The sequence below is a fragment of the Protopterus annectens genome, chromosome 12.part0 (assembly GCF_019279795.1).
Source record: "Protopterus annectens isolate FY-2018-M chromosome 12.part0, PAN1.0, whole genome shotgun sequence".
In the NCBI taxonomy this organism is placed as follows: Eukaryota; Metazoa; Chordata; order Ceratodontiformes; family Protopteridae; genus Protopterus; species Protopterus annectens.
Window position 1 is genome coordinate 235490447 of NC_056746.1, and position 27958 is coordinate 235518404.

General features: G+C 38.8%; 1 protein-coding gene across 1 annotated transcript in view; it reads left to right on the top strand.

Moving 5' to 3' along the window:
• The window catches only part of LOC122816478 (ADP-ribosylation factor-binding protein GGA1-like), a 1452484-nt gene that overhangs the window by 333824 nt on the left and 1090702 nt on the right, over window positions 1-27958 (top strand). Inside the window, exon 3 of the mRNA XM_044089299.1 lies at window positions 20526-20601. Coding sequence (XP_043945234.1) covers window positions 20526-20601 — 76 coding nt within the window. The remainder of the gene's footprint in view (window positions 1-20525; window positions 20602-27958) is intronic.

Genomic DNA, 27958 nt, shown 5'->3' on the forward strand with positions numbered 1-27958 from the left:
CAGGTCTGGTTATATCGGAGAGCTGGGGTGCTGGAGTGCTCTTTCCTTCTTTCTCAGTGGCTTTGGCTCTGAGGGAGTGGAGCAGGGTATCCTGGGACCGGCGGCTTTCCGAGTTTTAGAAAAGGCTTTCTCTTGGAAAAGAGCACCAGACCCTTTGACTTCTTCTCCTTCCCATGTCGCTGCATCGGATCTGGGCCTTGAACCTTCCATTTCTGTCCAGGGTCAGCCCGCCTTTAGGGACTTCCAAACTCTTCCAGCTGAGGTGACCCTTTCCTCTTCTGACTCCTCACCTGAATATCCCACAGAGGAAATCTCATGGAAGAGGACGTGCAAGAGGAGGCACTTGGACACCCCTATGGAGTCCGTCGCTAAGAATATGGACTATGATGAGGGAGAGGGTTCCCCAAATTAACACCGGACAATGTCTCCTTTGTAGACATCTTAGAAATTTTAACACAAAGAGGTGGCTGGTCATTCAAAAATCCTTCTTCAGTGGAGTCTGTTCTTGGAGGACTTTGGGGTGGGCCCGTCTACATCGTGGGTAGTCTCCCTGGCAGATGCTCTTGTAGATCTTGTCATCTGTCTGGCCTGGAAGAAGCTGGACACCATAGAGCCTGTACCAAAATGACCAGATAAGATTCTTTCTTCCCCTGAGGATCGATCATTTTGGAGCAAGGGCATTCCCATTGATGCTATAGTGGTGCCAGCTGCTACTAAGAAAGAGCTAGTGAAACTGAGCTTGACTGTCCAACTGCCATGTAGGGAGTCCAGAGAGCTGGACAGGTTCAGAAAGCACACATTCGTCACTGTGACTTTTTCACTTAGAGCACTTAATTACTTGGAATATTTTATTCGCCTACAGAGAGACCTGGTTAAGGAATTCTCTGAATCCTTGGCAGAGCACTTGCCTAAGGTGGAGCTAGATAAAGTTACTCCAAAGCTGACCACTGTTAATTCCCTGGCAAATTCTTCCATGAGGCTTGTTTCCTATTTAGAGGAAGGATCCTTTAGGGTAGCCAGCACCGGCATTGCAATACACAGACATGCATGGACAAGGCTTTGTGATTTTGCAGAGCCCTTTAAGGCCTCTTTTGTCAATGCCCCTTTTGATGAGTCTTCTTTGTTTGGCCCATCAGTGAACGACACCCTGACCTGCAGCAAGCAAGACAGTAAGACCTTGTCTGTATGGGGATCACGTTTTCCACCCCTCAATGAACCTATTCTAGAAATCAAAGAGGAGCTAAGAAGACTTAGTTCTGAAAATCACAAGGTTCATTTCCTGGTCAAAGCAGAGAGTACTCTTCCAGAAGCAGAGAAGGAGGCTTTAATGGGAGACGCAGCCTTAGATGCAGAGGGGGCTTTAGGGAACCCATTTCCAAAAAGCCATTTCAGCGCTTCTGCAGTGCTCCCTGACTGTCTGACTCTGGAGGCAGTTGGAGGCTGTTTTTCCTTGCACCCAGGTGCCTGTGCCTAATTAACAACAAATGCTTGGGTGCAAAACATAATATCCAGAGGATACTACATTCCTTTTTCTCTCCTGCTTCCAAAAGTTCAAAAGAAGCTCTCCGACATTCCACCCAGCCAGAGGGAGTTGGCAGTTCCAGAGATCAAAAGATTACTGCAAAAGAGAGCCATCCAAGAGGTCCCTGCTTAACAGAGAGGATCCGGAACTTACTCCCATTTCATTTTGGTGCCAAAGAAAATAAGGGACCTGAGGCCTATCCTAGACCTAAGCAAACTCAATTTATATGTAAAGAAAGAGAAGCTCCGGATTTTTATGATTACTGAGGAAAGACGATTGGATGTGCTGTGTGGACTTAAAGCCCACTTACTGTCACATAAAAATAGGTGCTCCAGAAGTCACCTGCACTTCTGCATGGGAGCCAGTCACTTCCAATTCAGAGCCCTGCCCTTTGGACTCATCACAGCCCCCCTGGTGTTTGCCAAATGCAAGGCAGTGGATGCAGCTCATCTACGACTACAAGGTTTTCAGGTATTCTCTTATCTGGAAGATTGGCTCCTAACTACCCCCACCCAGCATCAACTTTTTGAGGCCAGAGACTATCTGTATCGGATATCCCATTAACTAGGCATCACCATAAATCCAGACCAGTCACAGCCATTGCCTGTTCAAACCTTGAAATTCATCAGGGCTCAGCTGAACACAGTTACACAGGTAGCTTCCATGCCCCAACACTGCATCAACACTTTGACTCTTTAGGTACAAACTATGTTATCTCATCCATCTCCTCCTGCCAGATTGATTCTACAGGTCCTGGGATCTATGGCAGCTGCTACAATTCTAGTACCTCTAGCCAGATACTGTATGTGCATTCTACAATGGACACTGGCTGTTCAGTGGTCAATTCTGCATCAGCCCCTATCTGCCCCTATCAGACTGACAAATATTTGCAGAAGTCATTTAGAGTAGTGGACTCACTCCGATCTGTTGGTAGGCAGACCCTTCATCCTTCCCCCTCCAATAGCCTCAGTGACCACAGATGCTTCCCTCCTAGGGTGGGGGTGGGGGGCATTTGGAGGAGAAGATGGTCTAAGGTATGTGGACTCCCCTAGAGACCAGATTGCATGTAAATGTCCTGGAGATGAGAGCTGTCCTATTATTGCAAGCCTCTCCTCTCAGGACAGTCTACCTCTGGGAACTATTGCGATTCACATGGAGAACATGTCAAGTTGTCTGGTATATAAACAAGCAAGGAGAAACCCATTCCTACCCACTGTGCAGAGAGGCCATGAGGGTTTGGGAATGGGTGATCTCTTCGCACCACTTTCTACTTGCAACACGTACTGGGGAAATCCAGCATATTGGCAGACAGGCGCAGCAGATCCATTTTGATGCCCCACAAGTGGTCCCTCGATCAGTCAGTAGCGAAGAAGATATTTGACCTTTGGAGACTTCCCTACTGCAGTCTCTTTGCTTCCCCACACAACAACAAATATAGCAGTTATTTTGCTCTGATCCCTCCTTCAGGCAGTTCCCAGAGAGACACTCTAGTCCACGATTGACCCTCCGGTCTCCTTTATGCTTACCCTCCTCTTCCACTGATCCCAAAATTTCTTCAGAAAGCTGAACGATTGAAGAGTACTGTGATCCTTATTGCCCCCATTTGGCCTCATCAGATTTCGTTCCCCTTCCTTTGGTCTCACCTGAGATATCCTCCATGGATACTGGAACCCAAACTGGGCCTCCTCTGTTATCCCACACTAGGACTTCACCCGGATTTCCCCACCCTCAAGTTAATCGCTTGGTTTCTCCAGTTCTCTTGATTGCTAGAGGGTCCATGTTTTCCTCGCCTGTCAAAGCTATCATTCTAGCTTCCCAGAAAGCTTCCACGAAGAAAGTATATAAAAGCAAGTGGAAAAGATTTTCTGTTTGAGTCACTAATCATCACATTGACCCTTTTTCAGTGCCTGTTGCTTCAATTATTTCTTTTCTTGAGACCATATTTAAAGAGGGTTCTAGTTTTGCTCCAGTTATCAGCCATTTCCAATTTTCATTTGGGATTACCTTCAGGTTCTATAGCTTCAACCAGAATATGTAAAGTTTTTTGAAAAGTGTCTTTCTTCTCAAGCCTCTGATCAAAGACCCCACTCCTCCATGGAATCTGACCATCATTTTTCAAGGGTTGACCAAAAAAATGTTTTGAACTGGCTAATGATTGTGACTTGAAATTTTTGTCTGCCATTATCTCAGCAAAAAGAGTTTCTGAGTTGCAGGCACTTTCTTCTAAACCTCCATACATTATTTTTCACGAGGATAGAGTTTCCCTATGTGCTAACCTATTTTTTATGCCAAAAGTGGCCACAGAGTCTAATATAAATCAGGGCATTCAGTTACCAGTGTTCTTTCTGAATTATTCTAACAAAGGAGAATATATGTTACTCTCCTTGGATGTTTACAGATAGTTAGATTTCTTTCTACATAGAACAAGACAATTCAGAAAATCTGAGCAGTTATTTGTCTCCTTCTCCTCTAACCATAAGGGTCGAGCAGTTTCTAAAATAAGAATAGCTAGGTGGATAACCAGTTGCATAATTCTTTATGACAAAAATGGTCTGAAATTGCCTAGTCTTCCAAAAGCCCATTCAACAAGATCCACAGCTGCCTCAGTGGCTTTTTCATCAGTAGTTCCAATTAATGATATTTGAGCTGCAGCATCCTGGTTTAAGCTCATACCTTCATGACCCATTATAGGTTGGACATGGTCTCTAGGAGCAGGACATCTTTTGGCTCGTTGGTGCTCTGGCATATCCTTCCTTGAGACCACCCAATAAATCATGTAGCTGGGGACTCTGACCCGTCAGTGAAGCACAATGAGAGGGATAACATCAGATTTATTAGTTATGTACTTACCATAACTTGGTCGTTGTGTTGTCCTTCTGTCATTCTGCTTTACCTTCCCACTCAGCCAATCCCCTCCAAAAAAGTGTGTTTTTTAGAGGATCTAAAGAAACCTTTGTTGGAACCTACATTCTAGGTTGAGCCCTTGGTTCCTTTTTTCTTCTATCTGCTTCTGGTAGAGGCAGCAAACTCGATCTGAGGAGGTAGAGCTAGGGGCAGAGGATTATGGGTAAGGGATGAACTCAAGCCAGGAAGATAAAGTCTGTTGAAGGTGGCCGAGTGGGATCTAAGGATTGGATCTGTAACTTGTCATTGAAGCAGAATGAGAGAAAGACAACACATATACCAAGTTATGGTAAGTACATAATTAATAATTCCCTTTGTGATTGAGTCTCCTATCACCAAAACTCTATTCACTGTCCTCTTACTGACTTGCCTGTCTTTTGTCTTCCTTCCTTGTGCTACTACTCTTCCATCTGTAATCTTTCCATTTTTGCATCCACCATTCTGTCATTATAGGTTCATAGGTCTGTATTAGGCTAATGACAGCTAAGGCCTTTTTTAAGACCAGCCATGCATCCCAAATCCACTGACAACATCTGATACTCTCGTTAAGTGTAAGCAGGGACTTGGCAGATGAAACATGTAAAAGCAGGGACTTGGGAGATGAACCATTTATAGGCTGCCTGTGTCAGTTAGAGACATAGGTACCAAACCAGGAGTGAATTTCCTGTTCCCCATCCAGTTGATCAAGTTACAGTTGAATTGGGTTAGGGAGGAACTCTGCTTCACATGGATGGGGAGCCTGTTCCAGAGAAGGGGGCTGTGTCTGGGATACATACCTGTCTCTTCAGCAGGTCCTGTTTATATCACAGGCAAGGTTTAAGCCTTTAAAAAGAGCAATTTGGGTGCTGTTTGTTTTGTGGATATGCAGGAGGTACATCAGGGTGGGGTCTGACAAGGCCTTGTATGCCAGGCATAGATCTCCCCACAACAGACTGTAGGAGTCAGAATACAGGGATAAGGCTTTGAGGTGGTCTGCAAAGGATATGTTACTTATACCCTATATTCTTTACTGAGGAATCTCTGTAAATGTCCCAATTGTTGGATGTGCCTGGTTAGATACATACCAAAGGGGTCATTGTACTCAATGACAGGTCTGAAGAATGCTAAATATGGTGGAACAGTGACCTGCTTGAACCCAGATGCCATACCTTTGTTTATAAGTTTCATAACATGGAATGATTTCCTCACTACTGTAGGCATGTGATAGTCAAAGGCTAGATTACTGCTGCCTATGTGTGTGTTCCCTGGTCCATGACTACAGGGTTGACTCTTAGTGTGCTGCCAGTATGATAGTTACCAGGGGTGGATGACTTCCTGAAGGGTACTAGTATGCATTTCTTGACATTAAGTATTAGTCTGTGACTCTTGACACAAGTTATTTGTTTCTTGGAGAACATTAGTGTTGGTGGGTGATTCTGTGACTGCTCCTAATTTGTAAAAATCTGCAAATTTTTATCAGCAAGAAGCCCTTGACATTGGCCTTGATGTCAGAGAAGTCAATGCCAAAAAGGAGCAGTCCCAGAACTGATCCCTGAAAGACTCTGCTGATGACTGGTCTCTTTGTAGAGGTGGGCTCCCAAATTCTAACTTCCTGAGTCCTGTCTGTGAGACAGCTAGCTATCCATTGAGTAACATATGGGTTTGTACCTAACTTCTTGAGTATGCCAACAATGCCCTAGTGGGATATTTTGTCAAATGCTTTGGCCAGGTCATGGTAGGCAGTGTGAACCATTTTGCCCTCATTCATTGTTTTTGCTGACCTTCATCAAGATGTCCACCAGGATGAATAGGCATGACCTGCCATTGATGAAAGCAAATCGGGTTGAGTTCAGTGTCTGGAGATGTCCTATGCCATTGCTGATCATTTCCATGATAATTCTTTCCATGGCTTTGGATCTGAAACTAGTGAGACTTATGGATCTGTAGTTTCCAGGATCTGTAGATGGCCCACCTTTGTCACAGGGATGACTGTTGCTGTTCTTCATTTGTTAGGCATACAGCCTGTTTGAACTCTACAGTTAAATAGTGATTCCAGAGGGTCTGATAAGTTATGTTTCACCCTATTTAGAAGGCATTATGGGATTTTGTCTGGGCTCATTGATGCAGTGTTCTTGGCCTTACAGAGAGAGAGAGAGAGAGAGATAGAGAGAGAGAAGCATTGCAGACCTGTTCCCTAGTGATACAAGTAGAGGGAGTTATATTACAGGGTATTTCCCTGACGGGAGGTTGGGGGAGGAGAGGGGTAAAATTAGAGCTGAAATTGTCTGCCAATAGGTTTGTTACATCTTCTGGCTTAATACTGGTGACTCCATTAACAATCAGCTCTGCACACAATTGTGTATTGCCTTTGAGGTTGCAAACATAGCTAAAGAATGCCTTGAAGTTGTCCTCCTTGGCCTGGGAGCCCAAATTTGCCTCAAATTGGGATTTGATAGACTTTATTTTTCCTCCGAGTTGTTTGTTTAGTCTAACAACCAAATAAATTCCAAAAAAAACAGAACCATAAAAATACTGGTCGAAGAAGGAAACAGTCCGTGCAGCTTACAGTTAGCAGAAATGAAATGCACAAACTTGAATACTGTGCACTGTGAATACAAAGTAAATACAATGGTAAAAACCACTCAAAAAACAGCAGAATAGCGTAATAAACTTTACTCGATACACGCTTTCGTCAGAGACTTCTTCAGAATGCATTAAAGATCCACAATCACTGTTTAAATAATCACATCAATGATTGACATCCAGTCATTCAATGAATGTGAACATATTCTTAAAAAGACATACTAATTAAAAAATTCCATTGCTATATTTTTATCAATGGATAGTTTGTTGTTTTTTAAAAAACATTTGATGTTAATTGAGTCATTTAGACCGGGGGGTTTGTCTGATTTCAATCTTATTTGCCACAGAGTGTCCCTCTGTTCGACAAAATTTTTTGAAATCACCCCCCCTCAAGTCTGATTGACAAACTTCTAGTACTGAGAAAAGGAATTTTTTGAAATTGTGACAAACTAGAGAATGTTTAAATAAAGCATTATTTGTGTCCTTACTTTTAATACTGTACAGATGTTCACGTATTCTACTTTTTAAACATCTGGTTGTCATTCCTGTATAGAATGAGGTGCAACTATTACAAAAACTGATATATATAACACCTTTGGTATTACAGTTAACATACTGTGGTACCTCAATAGTTCTATCCATGGTGTCTATCACTATATAGGGGCCTTGCAGAATGAACCTGCACATGTTACATCCGAGACAAGGAAACATACCCTTCATTTGTGTGGTGCTGATTTCTACAGCTTTACTATGGCCATTGCTTTCTAAAGCTCTCTTAATGTTGTAGGTGTTCCTCAAAACAAAATTGGGCTGTTCCCCAACTATTTGACTGATGTCTAGGTTCCCCTGTAGGATTCTCCAGTTTTTTCTCAAAACTTGTTTAATGTGTTCACTGTCTATAGTCATATCCAAAGAACAGACTACTTTTTTACTTGCTACATCATTTAATGTTCCTGAAGTAGAAAAACTATCTTTGTTGTTTAATATAACCTGATAGTGAGTACTACGTTTTTCCAACACTTCTTTTTTTATGTTTTCCAAAAACAAGGTGTTATATCCCCTATTAATGAACATTTCGGTAATGAAATCCATTTCCTCATAAAAGTCACTATCTTTTGTAGTCATTCGACTTGCTCTTATGAATTGCCCTTTTGGTATATTCTTTATAGTATGGGTTGGATGTCCGCTTTTGAAATGCAAGTAACTGTTGGTGAATGTTTCTTTTCTAAAGATGCCACTATGAAATCTTGATTCTGACAAATCCCACCAAAAGAGAATATCTAAAAAGTTTATTTTCAAACCTATTTCTCCCTTAGTAAATTTTAAAAATTCAACTGTGTTGTTAATAGCTTTAAGAAATTGAAGAACTGTATCATTATTTCCTTTGATAATAAATACCAAATCGTCCACAAATCTGTAATATAATAAAATATTAAAGACGTTTTTTATGGGTTCAAGAAATTCTTCTTCCCACCATGACATTACGAGATTGGCATAAGAAGGAGCAGCTGGTGACCCCATGGCCACCCCTCTTCTTTGTCTGTAATAAGTGTCACCAAAAATAAAATAATTGTGGTGTAATAAAATATCCAGAAACCTACAAATAGTAGAAATCTGTCGGGTTTCGTATTTTTTATTTTTACTTAGGAACTGTCGTATAGCTTCAACCCCTTCCTCATGGGGGATGCATGTGTATAAAGAAACCACATCCAAACTGAAAATAATGTGTTGAGTGGGATCAAATATATTGCTCTCATTAAATTCTTTAAGTTTTTCTAAAAAATGCCAAGAATCCTTAATGAATGATTCTTGTTGTGAAACCAATGGTCCTAAAGTGGCATCTATAACTAAAGAAATTCCCTCTGTAACTGAATGAGGTGATGAGACGATAGGTCTAAAAGGGGGATCCATTGAATTTTTGTGTATCTTCGGTATTCCGAAGAAAGTCCCTATTCGGGGATTATGGATCACACAAAATTCGTACACTTCCAAATTTATCTCACTAGACATGAGGGCGTCGTATAAAAGTGAATGAATGATTTTAAATTTCTTATTTATCTCATAAAGTGGAACTACCTCATATTCATCAATGTTATTTAATATTTCAAACATTTTCTGTTTGTATGACTCTTGTGTCATTATAACTAGGTTCCCACCTTTATCACTTCTCATAAATCTGATGGTATCATTTTTCTTTCGCAATTCGTTAAATGCCTTTCTGTCTTTAAATGATAGATTGTGATTAACTTTAATGTTCTTATCTAAAGTGTTTTCTAATTCCTGTATACAGATGTCCTCAAACACTTTCATAGTGTGATTTAACTGTGGATTAAAAGTGGAGGGTTTGATAAGACTTTTTTCTGTCATGGAAATGTCGTGCATCAAATAATGTAAATTTAGTTTTCTCACATATTTCTTGACATCCACTATAGTTTTGCTATAGTCAGCTCTCTTTGTTGGCACAAAATTAAGGCCAAGTTTTAAAACATTTATTTCATGCTCATTAAAAACTGTATCAGTTAAATTAATAATTTCAAAGTCATTAGTTCGCAGATTTAAGTTTCGTCCGCTGAAGAACTTGATCCCAGGAATGTACGACTCCTGGTTGACATTGTCCTTTTTTCCAGGGGTGTTTTCTTCCCCAAAAAATTAGATGTTTTCAATGCTTTGGTAACAGAAGCTTTGTTGACACAGCCTGTTTTTCCTTTTGTAGTGTTGTCTTCATTAGAGTCATTCAATAAAATGCTATCAACTGGTTCAGCCTCCACAGAATGGACAGCTTTATCATTAGTAGCCAAATTTAAAGCCGTGTCCGTACTGTTAGTTTTGTTAAGACCGTTTATCGGTCCAATGGCATAACTAGTGTTACGGCCAAGGCTTTTTGTCTTAGGGCCTTGCATTGCGTGATAATTACGCATGTTGCCCCTTTCAGGCAGCTGCCTTTTAAAGTTATTCTCTCTATGCCCTGGTACAAAATGATTGAAAGCAGATTTAGATTCATAAGCTGTAATGTCCCTTAATAACTTCGAATGTTTTCTGTTAATAACCTCCCCTGCATACTTTTCTACGTCGTCACTCATTTTATCAAATAATTCCGCTTGTTTGTTTTTGTCAAGACATATAATTTTAAGTTCACTTTCCAAAAAACAAATGTCTTCCTTTAAACACTTTATTTTTTCTAGATTGTTGTCAATCAGTAATCTCAAAAAGGACTGCCCTGCTTCGTTAAAAAAATTAACTAATACTTGAAACATCGGGTCTCCAATAGAAACACCGTTGGGGCATTTGAAAAATCTCAACCCCTTCGGTGTTATACCAAGCTCTAGACATCGCTCAAAATAACAATTTTCTATAAAAATAGAGCGGTGTTTTTTCAGCAAGTTACCCAACAGTTCAATTTTCTGGTTAAACACCTCGTTATTAATAGTGAGTACATACCCCGTTTGTCCACCAAAGGGATTGTCAAGACAGTCCAAAATAGGTCTTAAACCAGGTTCTTTCCGTTGTAATAATCCACGGTCACCTTCTGTATTGCCGCTAACTCTTGTTAGTTGATTTCCAGAACGAAAGTTGGTCTCGCTGGTATCGACAACTGTATCCAGCTCATGGAAAGACCCCATTGGACTTGAGGCGTTCGCCGCATTTGCCGCTGAATGTGAATTAGGTTTAGAAGCGTTAGCTACTAAAAAGTTCAAGGAGTTCTGGATGTTAATAAGAGTAGCAATAAGCAAATCTTGTGTGTTCGGTGGATCCGAACCTGGTGTGGGATGAATGGTGAGGTTTAAAAGCTGTTCGTCACCTTCCTCGGCCATCGGAGATTAGTGCAACAACCAAATAAATTCCAAAAAAAACCAGAACCATAAAAATACTGGTCGAAGAAGGAAACAGTCCGTGCAGCTTACAGTTAGCAGAAATGAAATGCACGAGTGGTTTTTACCATTGTATTTACTTTGTATTCACAGTGCACAGTATTCAAGTTTGTGCATTTCATTTCTGCTAACTGTAAGCTGCACGGACTGTTTCCTTCTTCGACCAGTATTTTTATGGTTCTGTTTTTTTTGGAATTTATTTGGTTGTTGCACTAATCTCCGATGGCCGAGGAAGGTGACGAACAGCTTTTAAACCTCACCATTCATCCCACACCAGGTTCGGATCCACCGAACACACAAGATTTGCTTATTGCTACTCTTATTAACATCCAGAATTCCTTGAAGTTTTTAGTAGCTAACGCTTCTAAACCTAATTCACATCCAGCGGCAAATGCGGCGAACGCCTCAAGTCCAATGGGGTCTTTCCATGAGCTGGATACAGTTGTCGATACCAGCGAGACCAACTTTCGTTCTGGAAATCAACTAACAAGAGTTAGCGGCAATACAGAAGGTGACCGTGGATTATTACAACGGAAAGAACCTGGTTTAAGACCTATTTTGGACTGTCTTGACAATCCCTTTGGTGGACAAACGGGGTATGTACTCACTATTAATAACGAGGTGTTTAACCAGAAAATTGAACTGTTGGGTAACTTGCTGAAAAAACACCGCTCTATTTTTATAGAAAATTGTTATTTTGAGCGATGTCTAGAGCTTGGTATAACACCAAAGGGGTTGAGATTTTTCAAATGCCCCAACGGTGTTTCTATTGGAGACCCGATGTTTCAAGTATTAGTTAATTTTTTTAACAAAGCAGGGCAGTCCTTTTTGAGATTACTGATTGACAACAATCTAGAAAAAATAAAGTGTTTAAAGGAAGACATTTGTTTTTTGGAAAGTGAACTTAAAACTATATGTCTTGACAAAAACAAACAAGCGGAATTATTTGATAAAATGAGTGACGACGTAGAAAAGTATGCAGGGGAGGTTATTAACAGAAAACATTCGAAGTTATTAAGGGACATTACAGCTTATGAATCTAAATCTGCTTTCAATCATTTTGTACCAGGGCATAGAGAGAATAACTTTAAAAGGCAGCTGCCTGAAAGGGGCAACATGCGTAATTATCACGCAATGCAAGGCCCTAAGACAAAAAGCCTTGGCCGTAACACTAGTTATGCCATTGGACTGATAAACGGTCTTAACAAAACTAACAGTACGGACACGGCTTTAAATTTGGCTACTAATGATAAAGCTGTCCATTCTGTGGAGGCTGAACCAGTTGATAGCGTTTTATTGAATGACTCTAATGAAGACAACACTACAAAAGGAAAAACAGGCTGTGTCAACAAAGCTTCTGTTACCAAAGCATTGAAAACATCTAATTTTTTTGGGAAGAAAACACCCCTGGAAAAAAGGACAATGTCAACCAGGAGTCGTACATTCCTGGGATCAAGTTCTTCAGCGGACGAAACTTAAATCTGCAAACTAATGACTTTGAAATTATTAATTTAACTGATACAGTTTTTAATGAGCATGAAATAAATGTTTTAAAACTTGGCCTTAATTTTGTGCCAACAAAGAGAGCTGACTATAGCAAAACTATAGTGGATGTCAAGAAATATGTGAGAAAACTAAATTTACATTATTTGATGCACGACATTTCCATGACAGAAAAAAGTCTTATCAAACCCTCCACTTTTAATCCACAGTTAAATCACTCTATGAAAGTGTTTGAGGACATCTGTATACAGGAATTAGAAAACACTTTAGATAAGAACATTAAAGTTAATCACAATCTATCATTTAAAGACAGAAAGGCATTTAACGAATTGCGAAAGAAAAATGATACCATCAGATTTATGAGAAGTGATAAAGGTGGGAACCTAGTTATAATGACACAAGAGTCATACAAACAGAAAATGTTTGAAATATTAAATAACATTGATGAATATGAGGTAGTTCCACTTTATGAGATAAATAAGAAATTTAAAATCATTCATTCCCTTTTATACGACGCCCTCATGTCTAGTGAGATAAATTTGGAAGTGTACGAATTTTGTGTGATCCATAATCCCCGAATAGGGACTTTCTTCGAATACCAAGATACACAAAATTCAATGGATCCCCCTTTTAGACCTATCGTCTCATCACCTCATTCAGTTACAGAGGGAATTTCTTTAATTATAGATGCCACTTTAGGACCATTGGTTTCACAACAAGAATCATTCATTAAGGATTCTTGGCATTTTTTAGAAAAACTTAAAGAATTTAATGAGAGCAATATATTTGATCCCACTCAACACATTATTTTCAGTTTGGATGTGGTTTCTTTATACACATGCATCCCCCATGAGGAAGGGGTTGAAGCTATACGACAGTTCCTAAGTAAAAATAAAAAATACGAAACCCGACAGATTTCTACTATTTGTAGGTTTCTGGATATTTTATTACACCACAATTATTTTATTTTTGGTGACACTTATTACAGACAAAGAAGAGGGGTGGCCATGGGGTCATCAGCTGCTCCTTCTTATGCCAATCTCGTAATGTCATGGTGGGAAGAAGAATTTCTTAAACCCATAAAAAACGTCTTTAATATTTTATTATATTACAGATTTGTGGACGATTTGGTATTTATTATCAAAGGAAATAATGATACAGTTCTTCAATTTCTTAAAGCTATTAACAACACAGTTGAATTTTTAAAATTTACTAAGGGAGAAATAGGTTTGAAAATAAACTTTTTAGATATTCTCTTTTGGTGGGATTTGTCAGAATCAAGATTTCATAGTGGCATCTTTAGAAAAGAAACATTCACCAACAGTTACTTGCATTTCAAAAGCGGACATCCAACCCATACTATAAAGAATATACCAAAAGGGCAATTCATAAGAGCAAGTCGAATGACTACAAAAGATAGTGACTTTTATGAGGAAATGGATTTCATTACCGAAATGTTCATTAATAGGGGATATAACACCTTGCTTTTGGAAAACATAAAAAAAGAAGTGTTGGAAAAACGTAGTACTCACTATCAGGCTATATTAAACAACAAAGATAGTTTTTCTACTTCAGGAACATTAAATGATGTAGCAAGTAAAAAAGTAGTCTGTTCTTTGGATATGACTATAGACAGTGAACACATTAAACAAGTTTTGAGAAAAAAATGGAGAATCCTACAGGGGAACCTAGACATTAGTCAAATAGTTGGGGAACAGCCCAATTTTGTTTTGAGGAACACCTACAACATTAAGAGAGCTTTAGAAAGCAATGGCCATAGTAAAGCTGTAGAAATCAGCACCACACAAATGAAGGGTATGTTTCCTTGTCTCGGATGTAACATGTGCAGGTTCATTCTGCAAGGCCCCTATATAGTGATAGACACCATGGATAGAACTATTGAGGTACCACAGTATGTTAACTGTAATACCAAAGGTGTTATATATATCAGTTTTTGTAATAGTTGCACCTCATTCTATATAGGAATGACAACCAGATGTTTAAAAACTAGAATACGTGAACATCTGTACAGTATTAAAAGTAAGGACACAAATAATGCTTTATTTAAACATTCTCTAGTTTGTCACAATTTCAAAAAATTCCTTTTCTCAGTACTAGAAGTTTGTCAATCAGACTTGAGGGGGGGTGATTTCAAAAATTTTGTCGAACAGAGGGAGACTCTGTGGCAAATAAGATTGAAATCAGACAAACCCCCCGGTCTAAATGACTCAATTAACATCAAATGTTTTTTAAAAAACAACAAACTATCCATTGATAAAAATATAGCAATGGAATTTTTTAATTAGTATGTCTTTTTAAGAATATGTTCACATTTATTGAATGATTGGATGTCAATCATTGATGTGATTATTTAAACAGTGATTGTGGATCTTTAATGCATTCTGAAGAAGTCTCTGACGAAAGCGTGTATCGAGTAAAGTTTATTACGCTATTCTGCTGTTTTTTGAGTGGTTTTTACCATTGTATTTACTTTGTATTCACAGTGCACAGTATTCAAGTTTGTGCATTTCATTTCTGCTAACTGTAAGCTGCACGGACTGTTTCCTTCTTCGACCAGTATTTTTATGTTTGTTTAGTCTCATGAGAGTGATTTTGTTCTGCTGGTTGCTACACTTCCTAATTTTTTTTTTAATGATTTTCTTCCTTCTGCTGTAGTGCCTATTGATACTGTGATTCCACCATGGTGGCTTGTTGTTTAGTTAGTTATGTATTTATTTGTGATGGGTACAGCTGCCTCTGTGCAGCTATTAGCATACTTGTATAAAGTTTCAGTGAACAGTTCCATGTAGGCAGCAGTATTTTCTGGGTTTATGTGGACTAGAAATTTTGCTAGGTTATCACTTAATAGTAGGAAGTTAGCCTTGGAGTAGTTCCTGAACATTCCAGGGTAAGCTTGGTTTCTAGGTTTTATTTTACTGCAAAGGAGACTGTTTTCTGGTCTGACCTCACCAGCGAAAACATTACACTAGGGAGTGTGCAGCACACTCCCATATTAGTGAGGACCAGATCCAGCATGGTTTTGCCCATAGCTGGCATACTGACAATCTTTTCCAGGGAGTTTGTGTTTACAAATCCATAATTACTATGCCTGCACATTTGCTGTCGTATATGGTTCAGTTTAATAGTAGGGTAATTAAAGCCATCCATAAATATGGTATTGGGTTGGATGGTGAGTGTTTCCCAATATACTTAAATACATGTTGTGGGCTTCCTGGGTCATAGAAGGGGACCTATAGCTTGCAAGGAAGTGGTATGGGATTTTGTCTACAGTGATTTAAATGTGGAGAAGCTCAAGAGCATTGTCATGTTTGACCAGCCTTGAGGCATATTTATTTTTTATGTCAAACAAGACATTTCCACCTTTAGTCTCTGTCTATGTAGTAGCTGGTCAAAATGTGTGGAAGGCATTATAGCCTTGTACTGCTGGTGTGCTCAGCTTGGCTTTAAACCATGTCTTAGTGACTGCACAGATGTCAGAATTCTCTAGGATGAGGAGAGCCGGTGGGGAGTGTTGTTTCTTGTTTAGACTCCTAGCATTGAGCAGTAACAACTTTACATTTTTTTGGTTTTGATTTGCTATGTTGAAAGTACTTTCAGTTTGGTATTGCCTAAAAAAAAGCCAGGGGGGCAGTATTTTAGCTAATATTTGAAAGCCAGCGGGGGGGGGGGAGAGATGCAGACCATCCCTGGCAAAACAGTGTGGTCTGCTGACTGTCTTTTTCCATGCTGACAAATATTGCACCCCCTTAGAATGACACCAGAAATTATCCCATTAAAGTCAGGCATCTTTTGTTCATGTTGTGGTATTATCTTTGTTGAAGGTAAAATACTTCCCATTGCTAGGTCAATATAAGCCAGGGACACATATTCTGAGAGCTATGTCTCTCTTCATGTAGTCTAGGGAGGTGCATCTCAGGTCATTTATACCTATATGGACTATGACTGAGTCATACTGGTACTTGTGGTCCACTTACCTGAGTTCATGTGTAATGTGGCAGATCATGGCCCCTGATAAGCAAGTGACCATGACTTTCTCCTTACTTAGCCTGGTGAGAGTGTGTCACAATGGAGTCTCCAATAACCAGAATGTTGGATTGTGTGGTACCTTGCTGTATTGGCTTAGAAGTAGAGGCTTCATGAGATGTGGCTGTATGTGTTAATATGGGTGTTGTTTTGAAAGAGTGTATTCAGAGACTGTGAGGGTATCGTTATGTGTACTTTGTGTAGGAGGTGTTTGGGGTTTAGGAAGGTTATATTTAAGTGCCTCAGCATATATGCGACTGTGTTTGCTTTGTACTGTGTGTAATGGGTGCACTGTGTGTACAACTGCCAACCTGATTGACAGTATGGCTGTTTTTATGTGAGAGCTTTGCTTCCAGTGACATTGTTTAAATACATCTATCACATACCTTATCAGTTTGTTTGAGAATTAGCTGGTTGTCAGTAAACAAGAGGCGATTTCCACAATGCCTCAGGATGCCTATATCCCTAAAGCTGGTAACAGAGATAGTGTGAAAGTTCATATCCATGGCAACAACCCCTTTTATTACTGATTGGGCAATTGCAGTGAGACTACAAAGTAATGTCAGAAGTATCTGATTTGCAATTCTGGAGGCTTTGCTTGTCACTGAGAACTAGTTGCCCTCTGTACAACTGGGTATTGGTGAAATTTCAAGGTTGATTTTTTTCAGGAAAAGTGTCAACTCAGGGTGCCTGCATCTGTACAGGGCACTGCCAAACACTTGAGAGGAAACTGCTAAAGTATACCCTTGTGATTTGTGGATGAAGTGTTTAGGGAGATATTCTGAAATTAGATTAGACAGCAGCTAATCAAGCAGTACTTACTGAAAAGAAAGAATTAGCTTTGTCAAGAGTGATGAAAAAAGGGGATTATCACTGCCTTTGCTGATTGTTTCCATCCCTCTGATCTGTCTGCTGTATTCCCCATCCCTCCTGTGAACTTCCTACAAGCCCCTTCTTTTGCCTTCTGCTTCTCCTACTGAGTGTCCCTCCCCACCCACTTCACTCACCTTGTCATTTTGTCTATTGTATGTCCACTTCTGGCTGTCCCTCCCACTTATCGCTTTCCACTACTCTTTGCATCTGTCCTTCCTTGGCTTATCTTTCATTGTCCCCTTTGTGGCTGCATCTCCCTCTTTCTTCATTCACCTTATTCTGTGCCTTCAAACTTGATTCCCGCCTTACCCCATGTATGTTAGACCTCTGTGATATCCAACTAATTTATCTTGTTCTGTATCAGCCCTATGCTATTGTGCATTATTTTTACTATTACTATGTTGTTTCCTAGCCTTTTAGTTATTTATCTGTGTCAGTTTATAGATGCACATCTTCTTTCCATGTATTTAATTAGCCTACGTAGCACCTGTGAAGCTTTTCTTTCAGAGTCTTCTCTGTACCTTGGCACCACTCAGTAGTGCCACCAAGCTCAGCAGAGAATAATAATTAAGAGTAAGCTTGAATAAACACAGAAGAGATATAATAAGGTGAAAGGATAAGAAAAGAACATACATACTACTGAAAACTGAGTGCAGGACAGATACCATTTGGGAGGGAATCTGTATGCAAGGCTTTTAAGCATCAAAGAGTTGTTTAAGAATCTAATTCTGAGGAAAGCTAAGTATATGAAAGAGCAAAGAGCTTACACTACTAGTTTTCAAAAAACAGGGAGCACATAGTAGTGTAAAAGGTAGAGTGTGAAGTGATGGAATGCACATTCTGTTCAAATTAAAACAGATGATGTTTTGGACAGATTTAACAAATTGCTTGGAAAGAAATTAGTGACTGGACATTAGGAAAGCCGGCAAAAGCCGCAGTGTTATGTTGCCCAAGTGAATGCATGAAAACGTGTTATACTGAAGTGACAAAGCACACAGTATAACTGAGAATAAATACATATTTGGGAGATGCAGGAAATGAGAGACACTCTTGTTATAGTATCTCATAGAGGTAAGTTATGTAGAGGATGGCATCATTATTTTAAAAAGTTTGCAGTCTTGGAACAGGTATCTTTCTGTAAAGGTGAAAATGTTAAAGAGATGTTGGGGAAAGGAAACTTTTGAATCCATGTACACCAAAGGACTGAAGAAGGAAATGAAAATGTAAGTCCATGATAACATTGTTTATGATGCAGTGATGCTTAGTGGTTTGCTTTTGATTATGGCTAACTGATGCAATTAAATTATGATTTTATTATCTGTGTATGTTTGATGGTAGAATAAACTGTTCAAAACGTCTTTGAAGGTAAAAAGCTTTTGTGCTAGAGTGTTTTGCTGCAGTAGATGGTCTTTTTTGCACAAATTATTATGTAGTGGTTGTTGAAAATTATTACATCTGATGTTGTTAATCTTCGTTCACTCCTTACTGATGGGTTATCGGTTCTGTCCTCAGAACCGAGCCGGCTAATATCAAGCTTGCATCAGCCAAAAACTTTTGAGCCAAGGTCCTACCCAGAATGCTCTGCTCCCTGTTACCTCAGATCTCGTTTGCCGCATTGCTGAACAGCCGTGTCAAGCCACTCTCTCAGCTAAGTGTCTAATTGTTTGACAGTTTATATATTGTTATTACTCTAAAATTTTCTCAAAAGTTTATTTTAATATTTTCCTACCCTATTGCACACTTTAGACTCTCTCCCTTTAGTATTTTCTCTTTATTACCCTCTTTTCTTACCTTGTAGTAATTCTCCATTACCATCGTTGGTAATCCTTCCTTTTCTCTTTTTACCCTTTTTCTTGAGTAGCCGTTATTCTTCGTTTTGCTACTGTGCTTCTTCTCCACAACAGCTATGTCAGATAAGAAAAGTTCTGTTGGTTTCAATCAGTGCATGGATTGTGGCCATAAGTTACTGCTTTCCGATGGCCATGACTTATGTGTCTACTGTCGTAATGTCTCCCACTTGTGATGTAAGATATTTCTCTTGGAAAACTTTGTTTCTGATTGCAATGACATCGGCCAGGCGATCGTCAGAACTTCAGGCCTTATGCATCAAACATCCCTATCTTATCTTCCATAAGGATAGGGTATCAATGAGAACCAATTCTACCTTTTTACCAAAAGTGGTGTCAGAGCAATATATCAACCAGTCTATTGATCTCCCAGTGTTCTTTCCTAACCATTCTAACAAGGGAGAGTATTGCCTGCACTCCTTGTATGTTCATAGGCAAATATGATTTTATCTGGACAGAACAAAATTCTACCCATAAATCTGACCAACTGTTTCTGGCTTTTTCTGGACGCAGATGGGGTCATCCTGTATCAAAAGTTACATTGGCTTCATGGTTGAGAAATTGTATCACCTTTATCTACAACAAAAATAGTCTCACCTTGCCTCATAGAGTCAAAGAACATTCTACAAGATCTATGGCAACTTCAGCAGCTTTCCATACTAAGGCCTTCCTCAATGATATTTGCTCAGCTGCAACTTGGGCCAAACCTCATACCTTTATTCTTCATTACAAATTGGACTTGGCCCAGAGGTAGAGCTTCCTTTGGCTCCATGGTACTCAGGAATGTCCTTCCATGAGGGCCACCTAGGACTACAGGTAGCTGGGGACTCTGTCCCATCAGTAAGGAATGAACGAAGATTAACACCATCAGATAAAGAAGCTATGTCTTTCCGTAACGTTCCATCTGTGTTGTTGATCTTCATTCATTCATTACTTCCCACCCTCCGTCCCCCTTCCGAAGGTTCTTGGTTGATCTCATGTACTCCTTTCTTGTAGGTCTGTTATGACCAGAGGTAGCCTCAACTTTTGTCTATCAACTTACAAACTTGATCTGAAGTAACAGGGAGCAGAGCATTCTGGGTAGGACCTTGGCTCGAGAGTTTTTGGCTGATGCGAGCTTGATATTGGCCGGCTCGGTTCCGAGGACGGAACCGATAACCCATCAGTAATGAATGAATGAAGATCAACAACACAGATGGAACGTTATGGTAAGACATAACTTCTTTTTTTTTTCTGGATATGATACAAAACTCTAGTTTAAAAATGTGATTGTCATTTGACAGTGTTTACAGTTAACAATTAACTGTATGTAATTTGAAGTGTGTTGTTCATCTGCATAATTAAACTAGCAAAATTTACCATAAAATCTTGACTTAGCAAGGGTTTCTTTTATTTCTGCAGCTCGCAGATTGCAGTACGTTTTTTAGCCCATAAAATTCAGTCACCTCAGGAAAAAGAAGCACTGCATGCATTGATGGTAAGATTTTGCTTTTTTTTTAATTTTGTAACTGGGTAAGTGCACTGGCCTAAAGAATTTCATCATCAGTGCCCTGAGCCATAGGCACAGAGTTATACATCTATATGTAGAATTATAAGTAGGGTGGCACAGTGGCACAGTGGATAGCATTGTCGCCTCACAGCAAGAGGTTCCCCAGTTCGATTCTCAGCTGGGGTGCCTTCTGGAGACTGGATGTCTTTCTTTTGTTTGCATGATTTTTCTCTGGGTGCTCTGGTTTCCTCCCACATTTCAAAGACATGCAATAGGTGGATTGGATACTGTAAATTGGCTATAGGTGTGAGTGTGTGCATGTGCAAATATGTGGTGCAGAATAACTACCACTGCAGGGCTAGCCACCCAGCGGTGTAAACCCTGGCTCTAGATTATTGTCACTGTTGAAGTGACACCCAGACCCCATGTACAAAAATGAGAAAAAGTAGTTGTGGATTGATGAATGAATGGTTATAGAATTAAAACGTTAATTGCAAGTATATTTGATGCATATTTAAGAAGTATAAAACTGTTCTTGAACAGGTTCATAAAGATTGCATGACACTTTATTCTAATTTGATTGTACTTTTTAAAATAAGACAGGAGAAGGACAGATATCACAGAAATATAATAAGGGGGTAGTAATCGAACAGTAAAAAAGGAAAATCACCAAATATAACACAAGAACAAATAATGGTAACTTAAAGCATGGCTAGGGTAGAATTGTTATGCAGTGAAAGGATTGCATAGGAGGATAGGGAGCTACCAGCACTAATACAAGAAGGGACTATGGGAGGGTGGAGACATGGAGAGACTTGGGGGAGGAGTGGATGTGGAGTAAAAATCTACAAAAAAGGAGAGTATCAAATGTGAAGGCATAGAGTAGAATGAATGCCACCCTGTGGGTGTAGCCAGGGTCAAAAGCAAGGGTAAATGCCCTAGGAAGTGGGGTGATCTGGCAGATCAGCATAGTGTTTTGGATCTCAGACACAACAATGGAGGAGGATGAGAGACTGGAGGGCGGAGTAAATTTGGGATAAGAGCAAGAGGGTAATGCATGTGGGAGATTATTAATATGAACATGATAAGAGATTCCAAGCTCCAGAGTAGAGAAGGAGTGGCAGTTGATTTAAGGCTTGGACCATGAGGAGTTCAACCCAGTGGTGTGGGACTATTCCAGAACAGATGACATTCTGAATGTGCTCTTCACTAAGGTGAGGGGAAAATTCAGGAATATTTGGATAAAGGTGCTTTTAGCATACAGTGATTTTGTGTGTGTGTGTGTGTGTGTGTGTGTGTGTGTGTGTGTGTGTGTGTGTGTGTGTGTGTGTGTGTGTTTTATGTGTGGAATGGTAAGACCACAATGACAAGAATTGTGGTGTGGAATTGGGTATGTAGTACTTAGTGCTGTGGGTAAACGTTTTAGGTAAATATAAAAAGAGGTGAAGGCTAAGTTGGCTACACAGAAAGGTGAGGATTGCAGCTTAATGCAAAATAGACAAAGCATGCATGAGATGGAAAGGAGGTGAAGAAGGCACAAAATCACGAAGGAAGCAGAAGGGGAAAAAGAGAGAGAGATGTAAGGGCAGCAAAGGCACAAGCTGAAAGGGACTTGGCAAAATGTGTCAAGAAAAGGAAACGGGCTTCTTTAGGTTTGTAGCAGAAAAAAGGAAATGTGAATGGGAAGCAGACCTGATCTGGCTGAGCAAAGACAGGAGGGAAGTCGCTGGACACTGGGAAAACAACACCATTATTAAATGAATGCTGTGCTTCAATCTTATAAGTGGAAGTGAGATGAGAGTGCCTAATGTAGAGGGCAGTGGACAGATATCAGGCTGGAGAAGAGGATATTGATTGTGAAACTGACTTCCGTAAAGGAAGATGATGCACAGCAACCAGATGACCTGCCTCCTAGAGTCCTGACAGATTATAAGACAGAGGTTTTCAGTCCAACCTTGGTCTTTTCTAAAGTGCCTAAGAACTGACAAACAGCAAGTGTAATATCTTTGTATGAAAATGGGAGAAAAAAATGGAAATCTCCAGGGAATTGCTAACCTGTTGGCCTACAAGCAACTGCAAGGCAAGTAATGGAAGAGAATTGTCAGGAAAAACCTGATTGTTTTCCTAGAGGAATCTCTGGGACAACAGAAAACAATAGACGTTCATTATCAGATCAGTGTTGCAGTAGCCTAAGTTGTTCAAGTTATATCTTGACAAGGATATGATCAACTGGCCAAGTTTTCAAAGCTTAAGGGTGTCTTTCATGCACACTAGCTACTTGGAGCATGAGCAAAGCTCCACATAAAAAGCAGTTAGAGTGCCATAAGGCTCAGAGCTTTCTTGCTGTGAAAATATGCTCCTTCTGCAGGCATCATGGAACTGACCATCAGGAAGTGATTCTTCAAAGCCAGACAGGGAAAACCTTCCACTGTTTTATTTTTTTTCTGTGAATTTAATATTTTTATGCAAGAAAATGTACTTTGTTTTGAGTAATTTTTTCTGGGATTTAACTTATGTGAATGCATGTGTGAACGTTTTGTGTTAAAATCTGTTTATTTGAACTTTCTTCATATTGTTATAGACTGTGTATGTGTTAAGAGTAGGACTTTTGGGAACTATCAGTATCTGCTTTACTTCAAAGCCACTTTTTTGGGCTGTCACAAAGTTTACCAACTCTTGCAGACTCTTCTACCTGTCTTCGATGCCTCCTTCTTGGCTGGACCAATGGACCAGTTACCTGTCTTCTTGGCTCTTCCTTCCCCTGACTGCAGGAGGAAGAAGAAGAAGCAGAAGAAGAAGGTTTTTAGGGAGTCTTTGGATGTCAAGCCAGCTCCTTCTATGCCCTAGCCACCTAAGGATGACTCTGCTGTGGCCTGTCTTGTTTACTCATACTGTTCATCATTTTTCCCTGTCCCTTTGGTGTAGCACCTACAGCTACTAAGGACTGGGGTCTAGATACATCCTCTGAGGCTGTGGTCCACTGCAAGCAAGGGAGAGTCAGTCTTGTCAGTCTTGGGTTAAAAGGTAGATGAGGGTCTGTGACATAGCCAGGAAAGAGAGCCCAAGTCCTAGGATAAGATGACTTCCTTGGGTTGGCCTTTTTACAAGGAGTCTCCCAGCAAAGGAAAACAAGAAAGTTAAAATGTAGCTTCTCATGTATATATTTCTATGGAGAGGGAAGATTTGCTAGGACTTACCATGAAATTTATTTCTGTTTTTACGGTTTACCTTTACATTGTCGATCCCAATATGGTTGAAATGACTTCTGCGAATACCAAAGTGTGAACGTCTCCAACGTCGAATTCCAAATAAGTGAACAACAAAACCTCGCCCCTTTTTGACCCATGGTAGCAATGGTGTGGAGGTGTGGCACGGCCAGAAATGTCGAATGTCGAAATATTTCTGACATTTAAAATTTTTTGCGGTTTTGGTTCGCTTAAATGAGTCGATTAAGTGGCCAGTCGATGAAGTGTGATCGACAATATAAAGGTAAACCGTTTTTACTTTGATTTTTCTTCGGAAAAGAAAAGAAATAGTTCCCTGTCTTTCTGATTTTCAGTCAGAAGAGCAGGGGTTAAAGAGAGAATGTTGTGCTTCAGGGTTTTCTCCATAAGCTTAAAGGAGAACTCCACCCAAATGTCAAGTTTTTTCTTTCCAAAAAGTGACTTTCCTTCTCTATACTTCAGCACTGCACACATCATATACAGAAAACACATAATTCAATAATTATTCCATTTGTTTTGTGTTTTAACTTATTTCTCTCTGCCTTTCTTTCTTGTATTTGTCTCATCTGTTGCATCATAAAGGCTGCTAAGAGTGGCAGAATTATTAGGTTAGATAATTTATTCCATCTAGAAAGCCATTAAGAAAACAATGGCATTTAAATGTACCGTATCAGTCACAAATTGCCATTATCACACCTTAGATAAAGTGTAGCATGGAGTCTGAACAAAAACAAGGCTTTCAAGTTTAGTTTTCAGATGGAAAAAAATTCCCACTTTGCTTAATTAGGCTAATATCGTAACCAGATCTGATATTTCTGCAACTTTCATCTTACTCACTACCCATTTCTACTTGCCTGTCTTTATCAGTCACTTTAGTACTTCTATCTATCTCATATCAATGTACCTATTCGCCTGTAACTCGGACAATTTGTCTTTAGTTGTATTAAGTATAATATTTACATCTCTGTATGTAACTTTAACTTTTCAACTTTTTTGTTATCTGTATAAAGATTGTAACTTTTTAAACTTTTTGCTATCTGTATAAAAACTGTACTATATATATATATATATATATATATATATATATATATATATATATATAGATTGTACTTATCTGTTGTAACTGGAGCTTTTCTCCCTGGGCTTTCACTGAAAATGGGTTCTTTCTGACCCAGTCAGATTTTCTCCGTAAACAAATGTGAACTAAATGAATACATAAATAAATATTTACAAATTAATTGTCTTTCCCATTAATCAAACGAGTGCCTCAAAGAAAGATACCATTTTCATCTTACTCTTCTTATTTTATATTAGTATTTGATTTTGCATTTTTATCAACTATATTTTCTATAAAGGTATGTTTCTCCTGGTGTTTTGTATTAGAAATGTTTGCATTAGCACACAGTGTTTTGTTGAAACAAGCAGTGAGTTGGGAAAGAAAGATTTACATCAAAAAGTCTAATTATAGCTACAACATTAAAATTTGTGAATGTAACAAGAACATCTCAGCCCAAATAACACCTATTAATCACAGGGTCAGCATTATTATACTATAGCACTAAATTATAGTTGTTACTTTGAAAAGAAAAATTAACTCAGCTTCATTTTCAAGCTAGTCATTCAAACATTCTTTAAATTGCTGTAGCAGAAGTGGCCATTAATGAAAATCAAAGGAAGCAAAGTAATTAAAATGCAGACTGATACTGAAAGTAAAACGTAGGCAGTCACAATACTGTTTTAAGTTGTTGAGAAAGAAAACCACAGTCTTGGTCTCAGATGAAGATATTTCAGCTTGTAGAACATTAAAGAAACTCCTGCTCAGTGAGAAAAAGATGACCTCAAATGTATACAAGGTCATCATGTCACTCAGATATCAGAATAAGTTCATTATTTCAAAATTCTGGTTAAAAAGTAACCCCAACATAAACCAAAGTTTAATAACAGAGGCTGTAAAACGAAGCTCCAAAATCATTCCCTTCAATAAGTTAAAATATACTCAGCTGATGATTCTCAACAATGCGTATTTTACCCCTGAAGCATTAAGTAAGATTTACCCTAATCAATCCCCTAAATGCTGCTATTGCTCGAACCAAACTGATGATATCCTTCATCTGTTTTGGAGTTGCAAGTGTTCCTATAAACTTTGGTGTGCCTTGAGAGTGATACTTGAGAAAATCGGATATGAAAAATCCACCCTCTCATGGGAATTTACCATCCTGCATATTCCACCCCCGGGTTTATCTGAAAGGAAATGTAAAGTACTGATTCACATTTTCATGTTAATTAAATATTACATTTCCCTAAATTGGAAAACCAGGCATTCTCTCTCTTGGGAGGGTTTTAAACACATAGCTATCAAACACCTCAAGGCTCACAAATACTTGTTTCACAATATTAAGCACAAGCCAATTATTAAAGAATTTTGGGGCATTCTGTCTGATCACATACTTAAATGACTTTTTATTTTTGTCTTGCTCCTTTGGGTATGGACAGCATCTTTTTTATACCATACTGTGAACAACTTATATAACAGACTCGTGGGCAACGTAGAACTTGTATATAGTTTGATTTGTAATTTGTTTTGTTATATGTATTTTCTTTGATGTTCTCTGATGTGTTTTTTTTTTTTTTTTTTTTTTCTGAAAATTGCAATAAAGAGAATTATATAAAAAAAAAAGAAAACCACAGTCAATCCCTCTAAAATGACATCAGGAAGGAGAAGACATTGTCTGTAAAACAAAATCATGTAACCCATGACAATCCCCTTTCAAGGCATTTTAGTGTATAACAACCTAAAAAAATAACCACTTACTTTGATACAGAGTATTAATAATACAGAAAAGTTCAAGATATGTTGAAAAACATTGTTTTCAGTTTTAGTGTGTAGTTCTCCTTTAAGGTTCCAGTTCTGAGGAATGAGATTTATCTCCAGATTAGTCTTTTTCTGAGACGTTAATTAAAATGAAAGAGTAATTTCAATGGACACAAAATAGAATTGCTATTTTCACACAAAATTACAATTTTTATTACAATTGGACATTCCATAATCTGCAGATAGCCCTCCCGTTTTATCTGCTTTTGAGGATGTTTTCATGACAGTTTGTAGTTTATCTGAAAGTTAGCCCCCTGCTCTTAGAAAGTCTGACAGATTATACAAGGTATCTCAGACTCACAAATATCCATTTTCTAACCCTTAATCGGACCCTGCAGTGACTTTCTTATCTAAAAATGTTGCTGTTAAACAGATTACTAACTATAAACCCAATCCCCATGACAAGGATAGGAAAGCTTCTGATAGGTTTGTGAAGTAAGTGTATTCTTCTGCCACATTAAAATTCAGAATTTTAAACTGTCAGGCTTAAATGTTAAAGTTTTGGCTTGTGTCTTTTGAGAGAATGAAAAAGTTAACTGATAACCTTCCTTCTTTCAGGAGCAAAGAATTAATTGAATCCCTCTATGTCATCTGTTTCTTATGTAATTAAACATTCTTTAAAGTGTTGCTATGATGATTCTGACTCTGTCTTAAGAGCAGCTAAGTCTGTGCTAGTCATGAGGAGATTTGCTTGGTTACATTCTCAAAATTTACCAGAGATGTTAAGATTGAGATTTTAAATTCTCCCTTGGATATGGTTATTCTGTTTGGCCCTCCTGTAGCGAAAGTTCTTAAAAAGATTTGAAGAGAGTGAAACTTTGAGTCAAGGAGTGACATCAATCTTTCAACCTTCCTTTTTTTAAACCAAATAAAAAAAATTTCCACTTCAGCTCCCTTTTTAAATATAGTTTAAGTACCAATATGCCAATAAGCAGGGTTTTACAAAGCAAGGCTTAAGGTGGCTCAAAAATAAATAAATAAATAAATAAATAAATGGGAAAGAAAAAATCAAGTGCAGTCCAGAAAGTCAGAATGCTTCTTTGCATTTTCATGTTCCTTCCTGCTGGGAATTTCTAAATTTCTCTGGGTCTTCATTTTCTTGTGTGACACCAGATTATGTCAAACAAATGAGCCTTGAAAGTCCTTCAACAGGATTACAGCTGGCAGTTGGACTCTCTACCTCCTTTTCATGGGATTCATCTTATACCAAGATGTCATAGACCCAGTGCATTTCTGGCAGAAGGAAAGG